The 12,551-nt window shown below is 42.2% G+C and overlaps 1 protein-coding gene across 3 annotated transcripts in view; it reads right to left on the bottom strand.

Annotated features, from left to right (window-relative positions):
- Positions 1–1,389: 1,389 nt before the first annotated feature.
- LOC118774230 (Friend leukemia integration 1 transcription factor-like) overlaps positions 1,390–12,551 on the bottom strand; it is a 29,826-nt gene continuing 18,664 nt past the window's right edge. For all 3 annotated transcript variants that reach the window (XM_036523407.1, XM_036523408.1, XM_036523409.1), the window contains 5 exons: positions 11,090–11,158; positions 4,417–4,476; positions 4,077–4,136; positions 3,934–3,981; positions 1,390–3,702 (listed from right to left, as the gene is read on the bottom strand). In XM_036523407.1, coding sequence (XP_036379300.1) covers positions 3,173–3,702; positions 3,934–3,981; positions 4,077–4,136; positions 4,417–4,476; positions 11,090–11,158 — 767 coding nt within the window. In that variant the 3' untranslated portion in view covers positions 1,390–3,172. The remainder of the gene's footprint in view (positions 3,703–3,933; positions 3,982–4,076; positions 4,137–4,416; positions 4,477–11,089; positions 11,159–12,551) is intronic.

Consider the following 12,551-nt stretch of genomic DNA (forward strand, 5'->3'; position numbering starts at 1 on the left):
AGAGGGGTTAGAGTGTAAATCCAGCGATTATGACTCCTGCTTTGGTAAATTATAAAAAGCCACACCCTGTCCCGTGCTGTTTCAAAAATCCATGAGATTCCAAAAGCAGGCCTTAAGATACAAAGGCTATGACAGTATGACACTATGATATTATCCTCCCCAAAGACCACCAGGGATGATAATGCTGTGTAGAATATCACTTTTCCGAGAGCATCCTACCATATTAATATAATTGCCTTTATGGTCTTCATCAATATGTAGACAGCACACTGGTGCTCAGTTTATGTCAAAACAGAAAATGGGAGATTTGTCACACTCAGCTTGCAGATCTGAACCCAAAGCATTATTATAATTACCAATCCACAAATCACCCAAGAACTTCATCAAAGCTGCTGCTGAAATCTCTCACTGAACCACCATTCCACTTTCCACACATCTTGTGATTAGTATTTGAGACAAGGCTCAAAACTTTCATCTGGAAATCTGTTTCCACTCAGCCACCAAACAGGTCCCCCTGGGGGTGGAGGGTGGGGGGTTGGGGCGCATTCAATCTAACCACTGCAGTGCTTTGTTCTTCACTCTGGATTATAATTTCAAACAAATAATATATTCTTCTCTTCCCGTACAATCTGTTTTGCTACTTTCATTGACTGCTGAGCTCATGATGACGCAAAATAGTAGAATGAACACTTGAATAGTATTAGTAGAATAATACTTGTTTAGGTATCTTACGCAAAGAAAGTTCAGGACACGAACACCATAGTGAGTTGATTGAATGCTCCCCAGTGTTTCTGGAAACCACACTCTGAAATTCAGACTTAACTTAGCTGTTGCCAAGGAGGTAGGAGTGGGAGTTATATAATATATGAACCAGTAAACCAAGGACAATTTTAGTCTCCAAAGTCAACTTCCTGGTTTAAAGATTATTGCACATACAGTAGCATGTAAAAGCTTAAGTATGGCATGGTAATCATGAAAACAGTCCTGATATTATGTCCTCTTATAATAATAGTAGTAGTAATAATAATAATAATGATAATAATAATAATATATAAATCACATAAATCAATTAACTACTGTTCATTTTTACAAATCTTATAGGAGGCAAGTACACACTGTTAAACTAAATAAAATTCAATAGCCAAATCTAAGGCAATCTAAGGCAAGTTTTGTACCTAAAGCATTGCATTAACAAAACTCAGAAGAAATATTCTGAGAAAAATCTCAGAAGAAATAGCATGTTTATTATACAGTTATCCCTTTAGCAAAGGAAATATTTAACATGTTGCAGGAACAATAATAACAAACAGATTAACTGCAAAAATATATATATATATATGCGTTATATTCAAAAGTACATTGCATATACAGAGTAACCCAATGGTGGTATGAAGTGAAAGTGGGGTGTATGATTTATTATTACAGCTATCATGCTACATAATATTTCTTTTATTTGAAATTTGTAAAGCAACCAGACATAAACAAGTAAGGATGGGTTTAGAAAACCTGTTTAATTTGATTATTTGATATGTATGTATTATACATCAAATTGAAGACAAATATTGGGTAAGGTCGCCTGCCTATGGGTATCAGAGGTCATAATCTCATAATCGAGAATCCCCTTGATTATGAGAATTGTCTTGACAATAAAGACAAGGCATTTTTGTCCTGGAAAAAGAAGCAATGTGTATAAGACAGTGGGGATTATATAATTGGTTATCATTACAAGGCACTGAGAAGTAAAGTAAAAACTGTTTTCAGTATAAAACAATCAGTAAAATCAATTGCCCAAATGTACAGATACAGATACAATAAAACAATGTACACATTACACATTGGAAACAGATCTGTTCCTCCTTTTTGATAGTTACAAAAATTGCAATTGTGACCGAGGTCAACTCGTATTAATTCTCTGGATCTTTCAATACTGCGTCACGTATGAAAATAAATCTGCATAATTTATACAGTAAGTTTCTTTAATGCCTAGTTGACCACTGTTGAAAGAAACAAACAAGAAAATAGGTCTGACGAACGCGCAGCATTCGTGAATCTGAGGGCTTCTATATTTTTCCCTTATTAATCTTATCTATTCATCTTGGTTTTATTTAGTAACACCTTTACAATAGTTCTTGGCCTAACTGCTGAAGCAGCATATGCCCGGTGGGAATGTAAGAGCTCAAGACTATTCTGCAATTCACCAAAGCATGAGGAAAAATTACATGTATTCACATGGAGTGGAATGTGAGTGTAGATTAAACATGGAAACCTGCTGTTAGCATCAGCAGACTTCCACACAGAAAGAAGAGGAATCATCGCAGGGCAGACAAAGACAAAGGGCTGACAGAGGGAGAGAGAGGGAAAGAGAGAGAGAGAAAGAGAGAGAGAGAGAGCTAGCTGAGTGAGTTTCAATGGTTTCATCAAACACGATGACACAGAATTCCCAGTAGAAGCTCCAGAATAACAGCTGTTTTATGGAAGGTGTGTCACAAGGCTACAGGGCAGTCACATTGATTCTGGTCTGGTCCAGCAGAACAGCTGGATGTGGAGCAGTGTACAGCTTCTATCCAGCAAATACCATTCAAAGATCCTACAAAAAGACAGCTCCAGTTAACTGGTTTCCACACATCCAAAACTAGAAGACATAATAAGTGTGAACAATGTCCAGAGCTGAGCTGCAACATAGCTCCACGATACACTCCAGGATTCAGAAATACCAAACAATACAAAGTCTGGCAGAACACAACGAGACCAAAAAAATAAAAAATAAAAAAAAATAAAGGCAAGTATTTTGTGGAAGAATCATTTGAGACCCAGGGGGCTGGGCCTATGTCTGGTCCAGCAGCAGACAGCCTCTTATTTTCCACAATGCCCGGTTTGGCCTGTACACTGGTGTCCTCCAGGCCATTGTGAGTGGCCCAGGAGTGCAGCTTTAAATGGTACAAATCACATAAACCACAGAGGGAAAAACAGACGCATGAGTAGTATTCCATTAATATGTGGATGCTGAAGTCCAGTATGTTTCCCTTTACGAAAGAATCCTTGATTTCACTCCACCTTTCCGGGTTGGGGCTTCCAGGAAAGAGCTCCTCCACCCACTCTATTTGGTTTCTTCAGAAGTGCCGGATGGCTGGAGTGTGTGGAGAAATGGGGGGTGGGGGGGTGGGAGACAGGATTAATAGTAACTCCCAAGATGGGATGGCACATGCGTGTTGGGATGGCGGGGAACGCTGGGGTTGGGGTAAATGCCCCCTGTTGTTGAGTTCCAATAAGGTGGCGCTGGCCCAAAAAAATTGGAGGAGCTGACTGGCATGGAGGGGGGGTGTGAGGAGACAAAGTTGACCTTCTGCTGGTGGGCGTGGTAGGAAGGCACGTAGGCCAGGTCTGAGGGGTACTTGTACACAGAGGAGTCGGTGGGGTGGGGCTGCAGCGCCTGGGCGATGCCGTGGAAGTCAAACTTGTAGGCGTAGCGCTTGCCGTGCACCTTGGTCATGATGTTCTTGTCGTAGTAGTAGCGCAGGGCACGGCTCAGCTTGTCGTAGTTCATGTTGGGCTTGCTCTTGCGCTCCCCCCAGCGCCTTGCCACCTCGTCCGGGTCTGTCATCTTGAACTCGCCGTTGGTGCCCTCCCAGGTGATGCAGCCGGCGTTGGCGCTGTCTGACAGCAGCTCCAGCAGGAACTGCCACAGCTGGATCTGACCAGAGCCTGGGGGACAAGGAACAGGCACAATGCACGCATGTGCATGTACACACGCACACACACACACACACACACACAGATACATAAACATACACACGTGCATATTAAATTATTACATATCATGAAAATCTATATACCTGTTCTTTACACAGTCCCTTATCTAGATCTGCAGCGGACCTCTAGCAATCACTAAGCAGAAATGAGATAGGTTTGTAATTCGCCATTCAACTCTCTCACCTGGATTGGCCAAACGGCTGCTTGTTGGACCCAAGACCTGGTAAGGATCTAATTGGAGGGAGAGGGAGAGAGACAGTGGATTTGTGTACCGAGTTCCACATGTCTTCATGAGTACTACAGAGGGAGCTGGTTCATTGCTTTACCTGGCTGGGGCCTCTGCTGCTCCGTGGTTTTGGAAACATTCTGCGGGACTGCCGGAGAGCCTGGGAGGGAGAGGTTCGGAAAACTGAGACAGTCGCAGACCACCACAAGTACACTCTCACAGCACCGCCTAACGTTTCCAAAGAAAACATGGCTGAAGCTGGCCGCACCACTAAGTGCTTAATGGAGCTTAAGGTATGTGGAGCTCCAGGGTGGGAGGCTTTTAACCGTTTGAACACCGCTATGTGCATTTAGTGGAATTTGGTGCCTGAAAAATGGACTGTTCAACTCTGGCCCAGTGTTTCTGCCCACCATGGAGCGATTCAGCTGTCTCTCGCTCACCTTTTCCACCGGTCATGTTGTTCGACCACCCTGTCCGACGAACTGCTTCATAAGAGAGATCTGAGAGGGAGACAGATTTGGCAACAGACACATTTAGCAGTAGAATAACTTACACGACTAGTTAAGAAGTTACACACCCTTCCTAAAATGGAAAATTGGACTGTGTGCCAGTTAAAGGCACAGTAACAAAGAAAGGAAGCCTGGCAAGCTAAAATGCTGACTACAGTCTGGGCACTGTTCACGTTCAGGTATGTGAACATGCAATTAAGTAAATATGTGCCTCTTGATTTTGTTTATATGAATAATACAATGCCTTAAACTGAAAAGGAACAGCAGCAACATTAAAAATAAAGTCTCAGTATGCTGCCTGAGGAAGAATGTTCAGATTGGATCCCATTACATGCTTGCTCTCAATCAGTTACATGTTTGCTTTATTCCCTGTGTTTATGAGTATTTACACTTTAGTTTTTATACTGTGATTGATTGTGAGGACTGTACGGTGAAGAATAGAAATACCAGTGCCACCTAGCTGTTGATAAGGCAATTACAACCACAGTTAAATATGAAGTCAACTTGAGACAACTACTTTGAGAAGTTCAGCAGTAGCATGCCAACCGGACTTGCAAACAGGAGGTTCAAATCATGGGTAGAGCACTGCTGTTGAACTTCTGAATAAATAATGTGCATCAGTAAACACTGATACGTCTGAGTAAAAAAAAATATGTAAACATGAATTTATAGTATGCAAAATGTAGGCTATGTATGTTGTTCTAAATAAGGATACCACCCTAAAGGCCACAGTCTGGAAACATCACAGGATTCCACCTTTTGCTAGTAACCCACTGTACCCTCTGCAAATGAATAAACGGACAGATGTCTTCACCATTGAGATACCAAAAGATCTATAGCAAAAGCTGCGCTGCTGACACAAGACACAATGCCACTATGACCACCTAAACCTGAGTTTCCCATCCAAACCTGCGGTCTAAAGGATTGCTATGGTGATAATCATGCTTCCCTACACATGGCCAATGTTTTCCCTCCTGTGCCTGGGCCCCACATGGTGAACAGGACTCTGCTCTGCACATCTGTTCCTTGCAGATGTTTACAACTCTCTCCACGGGACGTCCCCGCGGCTGACAGGGGCACGCCACACATGACTCCCTGCAGTCCGCCCCGCAACAATAGGAACGAGAATGGAGCAGGCTGGACAGCTAAGGTCTGTCTCAATGTGACAAAGCAGAGTTTTGGAACTAGATATATGCTGTCTAGCAAGCCGCACGGCCTAAGGTTCTGGACTCAGTAAAACACAACACACACAGAAAGGCTGAGCTAAAGCAGGAATTAGCACGAATTAGCAGTGAGGACCGTAAGCTTTATGGCCAGCTGCAGAGTAGACAGACAGGTAGCTCTCATGTAAACCTGACCCCAGACTAATGGCCAATAGGTGCATGCACCCATGTGAGGCTGTGTGATTTATGAAATTTAAAGGTCAGTGCAGATAAAGCAAATCAAGTAGGCTTGGCACTGAAAAGAATATTCAGCAGTGGTATCGATGCACTCCTGATCTGAGCGCAGTACAATGCTGCCCCCCTCTGGCACACAGCGATATGACATGATGGAAAAGTTCAATATTAAACATATCAAAGTGTGTTTTTTAATGAGGATTTTAATTTGGGCAATAGCTGAAATGAACTGCCATTACGCACTGCTCTCTCTATATATAAAGCACATAGCTTGAATTAATATTTTACTAGAAATGTCAAAGCAAAGAGCTATTTCAAATTGAAAGTGTTAACTGGTTCCAACTAGCTGAAGCACTGCCACTGAGTAAAGGAAAACACATTATCTTTATTCCTTTAATAAGCCATGCACAAGATCCAAGCAAAACAATATGAGAGAAAAGAAAACAGCACATCTACGCCAAGAATTCCACGGTTTCACTGTGCCTTTGTGGCTGTAACTGATAACAGGCTAACCTAACTGTATCAAAACAATTCACATTTGATTACTTTCATTATTAATATTTATTTATTTGGCAGATCCACTTACCCAGGGCAATGTAAAAAGCATTAGGAAATACAGAGCAGAATACAAATAAGAAATGTCAAAGTGCGACACAAGACATTGCATGCTACCTAAAGTCAACATGGAGCCATCTTGTTCAAGTAAACCAGAAATCCCTATGTGTAACAACACCGTATATAATAACCTGCTGTCTGCTATCATCACAACTAAAAAAGTGAAACTGGAAAAATGACATTCATGAATAGCTCAGGAGGAATGTACTCATTCCTTTGCTTATTTGTGAACTGAGACTTTTCTATTTGCTCTCTTCTTTCCATTTGAAAATGGACCTTTTTAAGTCGTTCTCCATTTCGCTCATTTTAATCTGTCTGTTCTTCATTCCTGTGCTGTCTGAGTCAGACCAGTAGAAAGGAGCCGCCTACCCCTGTCTCTGCGTTGTTTGGGGGAGAGGGTGGAGGGCTGTCCCAGGAGGGAGGAGAGAGGAGTAAGGAGCGGGCGGTCGGAGCACGGCAGAACCTGTCAGCTCCAATCTGGGGTGGGCTGGGGGGACGGCCGTGGAGCAGTGGCTGGCCCAGGTCCTGGGAGAGTTGCGTTTCCTGCCTGCCTTTGCCTGCAGACAGCCCCTCTTTGTTTAACCAGCCCTTTCCCCCTCTTTTTTCCTCCTTAAAAAAACACAGGCGCTGCCTCCTTCCAGGAGAAGGTAAGGGTCACAAACCAAGGGGTAGGGTGAGGGGTGGGGGGCTGGTAGGGCTTCACTTTTAAGGGGGAGGGTAAAAAATCCCCACCAGAAGAAATACAACTTTGGAACACAAAGGGAAAACTACGAGCGATCACGTTCTTGGCTGAAAGAGCAGACAGTTTGTTCCGGATTTGCAAATGGTGATACGCACATGACGAGGGCACATAAGCAGACATATCAGACAAAAAGCTCACCACTAAAGGGAGTATTACTGTTCTTAATTTGATAAGTGTATCCACAAACAGCAGGGATGGATGAGTTAAAGAAAGAGCTGTGTGTCACATCTTAAAACCACTATGAAATAAGACGGGCCGTTAGGAGAGCCAAAAGGGGGGGCTGTCAGGTCAGGGTAAGAAGAGGCCAAAGCAACACAGACACTTTCTGGAACATAGAAGACTCTTTAGCTTTACTCCTCAAGCTGCTACTCGAGCTGTACTCGCCAGATTTCACTGAAGGTCAGTGATGCTGGTTGATGATGCTGGTCGATGAAGTGGCGACAGTGTAGCATAGTGGTTAAGGAGCAGGGCTTGTAACCGAAAGGTTACCCTTGGGCAAGGTGCTTAACCCACAATTGCCTCAGTAAATATCCAGCTGTATAAATAGATAACATTGTAAAATACTGTAAATCATGTAAGTTGCTCTGGATAAGAGCGTCTGCTAAATGACAATAACGTCTGCTAAATGACAATGTAATGTAATGATGCTAACTATCGAGAGAGTCAAATGAATACCTCCAAAGGACAGGAAATGTGGCATGAAGCAATGTGCACATTTGGTCTGAGGGTGCAAGAAGACTGATGTGGAGATCATTTTTGTTTAAGACTCTGTTCCAGCAACCTGATAGTGTTGTTAAATGAAAACAGGTCCTCAGTGATCTAACCTGTACTGAATACATAACACATGCTTGACAGGGGTAAGTCCATTGCATATCATATCTTAACATGAGAGGCCAAGCATGATGCAAAGACCAAGAAATCATTCACAAAATGGTGATACAGCTAACTAAAGTTTAAATCAAGGCCTGGGTCTCAGAACTGTATTTCCATAACAATGTTCAGACCAGGGCTTCCCTGATCCATACCTCCAGGCACTCCATTTGCCAGTCACAAAAATAATATTGTACAGGGGACACCCAACCTGGGTTCTGTGGTTCTGGGCCTCATCTCCAACAATGAGACTGCCTACCTGGACGAGGTGGAGAAGCTGATAACCTGGTGCTAGGCAAACTGTCTCTATCTGAACGTCAGCAAAACCAAGGAGCTGGTTGTGGACTTCAGAAGGTGGCAGCAGCAGCAGACTCACACCTCACTCATGATTGGTGGGACCCAAGTGGAGAGAGTGAGTAGCTTCAGGTAACTTGGAGTACATATCACTGAGGACCTGACCTGGACTAATCACATCCAAGTTCAGGTAAAAAAGGCCAGATAACATAATGTACTACCTAAGACTCCTGAGGAAATTCAGGGTCCCCCCAGTGATTCTGAAAACTTCCTATACCAGGGCTATAGAAAGTATACTGACTCAGTGCATCTCAGTGTGGTACGCAAACTGTTGTGTCCAGGACTGCAAAGCCCTACAGAGAGTAGTGCGCTTAGCTGAGTGCATTTCCAGGACTGCCCTCCCCTCTCTGCAGGACATCCACACCAGGCGATGCAGTACCAGAGCTATCAAAATTATTAAGGACTCCACCCATCCCAGTAACTGCTTGTTCAGCTTGCTGAAATCCGGCAAGTGCTTCCGCAATCTGATGGCCAAAACTAAGAGGCTCAGGGGGAGCTTCTTCCCCCAGGCCATCAGACTCCTCAGTACGGACATGCCCGCCACACTAAACTTTAACACAAACTCTGGACTTCAATGATGTGGTTGTTACTTTCCTGCACTTGGCACTACCTGCATTTGGTACTTTCTAGTTTTTATTCTCATTGCACATATTTTTTCCTTTTATCTATTTTAATCTAATTTATTTTTATCTCTTCTATTTTGCACAGTCTAAGTTGGACCAGTTTAACATTTCACTACAAGTTGTATACTGTTTATAACTGTGTATGTGACAAATAAAGTTCTTGAAATTGAAACTGAAATGGACCTTAACAAAATATTGAAATGACCAAATTAAAGTTCATTAAATTTTGCTGTTTGTGAATGGAAGGAAACTGAATGTTGAATTACTATACACTATGTAGGGAGGGTCTCATAGCCGAATTCTGCTTTACTGAAAACTACTAACAGTGTCGCTATACTTTCACTTCAGTATCATATTAATTCTGTGGAGACTGCTTGAAGAAAACCACAACTTCTTGTGTATTATCTTTTTTTAATCCAATAAGATCAGCCTGCTGCATGGTATATGTTGTTCATCAACACCACTACCACTGATGTTACAGACAGTGCACACAAACAGACCCCACGCCTTAATTAAAACCACAGATTTAAACCGCTGGGTTCGAGAAAGTCGCTGCTGGTTTTAGTGTTTTCAGGTTGTGGGTAAGCTTCCAGCCTGAAATCCCTTTTTAATGATGCAAGCTGTGTTTTTATTAATGAGATCTAGGAGAGGCTGGTTTCAATTAGACAACGTGGCTGAGATATTGAGTTGGACTGCACTCTGAGGACAGACTTGATTCTTTCCTGTGCAAAGGACTGGATATGATGATGATGATTATGATGATGGTGATGATGATGGTAGTGTTTGTGGAACCTGTCTCATAGCTAAGCCTGAGAGTGAGTGAGAAGAAAGCAAAGGTGAGATTAGTTCTGTGGCTAATCACTTTTGTAATCTTGTTCAGTGCTGGCCGTCAGGCAAACTGAGTTAATGCAGCGGGGTTCCAGGGTGCCAGGGCCCTGTGTTGGGATAATAGAAGACTCTTTTTGGCTCTTATCGAGGCAGACTTTCCTTTGGTCCCACCTCGGCAGAGTTGCTCCCACACCCCAGCCTATCATTATTTATGCAGCCCTGCTCCAGATGTGTCAAAGACAAAACACACATGACACATGTGAGTTCCTTGCTCTCTTCTACCCTTGCACATACATACAGAAATAGACAGCCATACAAACACACACAAAAAACGCACACACACACACACACACACACACTCACGAACGCACACACACACAAGCACACACTCCTGTGGGGTCCATCAGAATCATGGCAGGCTGCTTTACGTGTCTCTCTCGCTGTACTCTTATTGGCATTCTGTTACCTCGCCATGTACACCAAATTTATACATGCGCCCTTGTCCTCAAGTGTCATTTTCCACATGTCACTCCAGCTGAACCCTCTGCCAGCATTCATCCTATAAGACAGGGTTTGTCTCTGCACCTGTGTCCCAACAAATTTCACCCCCCTTTCCTCTCTCCTTCAACAACCGAGAGAGAGAGACTTCATCTGCCTTTAGTCTTCTTAATGCCTCAGCTTTGTGGAGAGGCCACAGAGTACTATTGCATTGGTAAGTCGTGCAATGAAACTGGAGTGGTTGCCTCATTCACTCTTACATTGCCTAAATTCATATCTGTGGCTGGCAGCTTCCTAAGGCCTCAAATGATGTGCTTGATTTTGCTAATCTAGAGGCAAGCTTTCATATGTCATCATGTTCCGGTACTGTGTGGGTGTCTGAAATAATGCCTTTTGCAATGAAACGCCCTGTATTGTGTAGCTCTCCTTTTTCATCATTTTGCAGATTTCTATGAAGTTTGTGCTCATTTTCTAATGAAAGTGAAAAAAAAAGTAAATTTTAAATTCACACTTCAGTGTCACTCAGAATTTCGCTGTGTGATTAGACTGAATAAACTCCTGGTGTAGTCATAGAAATTGCCCAAAAGACCACACAACAGACAGATGTCAGAAGAGAATGTGACTATTTAGCAGTCAGGGGCAACATCATTACTGCAAAGATGAAGGGGCTGTCTTACCTTCCTTCACAGCAAGACGAGGAGATTGTTCTGTGTGAGACTGAGTGCTGTATGATAATGATGAACTACCTGCAAAAAAAAAAACAAAAAAAAATATTACGGGTTAGGATCTTGGAAAAACACTGTATTTGTCAAGATATTCAGACAAGTCTGTACAGATTTCCATCTCTTCGACATTGAATGCTGACTGATAAATAAAATTGCTTTTTATATTTATATACATTTCACATATTTGGGATTCTGCTTATTACATTTCATAACAAATACCCATATCAGCCGATTTTTGACTTCAGTGAACTATTCCTCACACTAAAATCACACATATACATACACTTAATATCTTCAAGTTTCTTTAAAACAGCTTAATTTTAATTAAATCATTATTATTTAATTGATACTTATTGGATATGCAGCATTGAACAATGTATAATCTATAATCTATAATTGGAACTGGAATAAGTTCAAAACAAATGAATGAATCTAGTAGGTGGTTTTAAAAGGAATCAATTCAATATAAGGATTAATTAAAACTATCTTCAAATGTTGGAAATCCTAACTTTGATTTTGGTTACAGATGTTGCAATGCAAATGACTGAATTACAAAATGTCTTATTCACAATCCAAATCACCTATGCTATTATTAATCTCAGGGGGTTTCAGGCCTGGGAACAATGTAAAGCTGCTTTGTGACAACTTGTGTTGTAAAAAGCGCTATACAAATAAAAATGAATTGGATTGAATTGAATTATTAATGCACATCACACCAAATAACCCCTTAAGATAGCATGACAAAAATCTTGTTTTTCACACAGCAAATCAGTGTTCATGTGATACTTTAGTGTTCCTTTAAATCTGAAAATTGTCTGTATTGTCTCACTGTCCCAAACTTTTACAATTACAGTGTCGGATTCACACTGATTTTTCTGTGCACAGTCTGACGAGATACACAGTCTCAGGGAATTTAGTGTTACTGAAGATCAAGAGATTAAATAAAGCAGTTGCATCATTCACAGCAATACTTTCTGTGTTCTTCAGCTGCTTTGGGTAGAAATGTGGCCTATTCTAACATTCAAGGTAAGAGCGTGAAAAGTACCCTGCAGATAATCAAGAGAAACGGGGACCAATTCAGAGACTGCAAGATTAAAAACAATTGCAATTTTCTGATTGGTACGCTTGGCTTTTCTGGAATGGGGGAGGGCATGAAACAACATAGGACTCGATGTTATTTAAAGAAAGCAGAACGCCTTTAGCTAATTTGGATGGAGCAGGCTGGTGCCTGCCCTGTGGACTGGTTGTTTGTGTAGGGGGGGGAGGAGGCGCTGTACTCATATTTTTAAAACCCCCCAGAGTTCTGGTCCTCTCCTAGACCTGTAGCAGTCAAACAGGGAAGCCATTGTGTGAGGCGTGGTCCCTCCCTGGCCTTCAAACGCAGCTCCCTGCATGGACTAATTCCACGTTTGCG

The sequence above is a fragment of the Megalops cyprinoides genome, chromosome 3, assembly GCF_013368585.1.
Source record: "Megalops cyprinoides isolate fMegCyp1 chromosome 3, fMegCyp1.pri, whole genome shotgun sequence".
NCBI lineage: Eukaryota > Metazoa > Chordata > Actinopteri > Elopiformes > Megalopidae > Megalops > Megalops cyprinoides.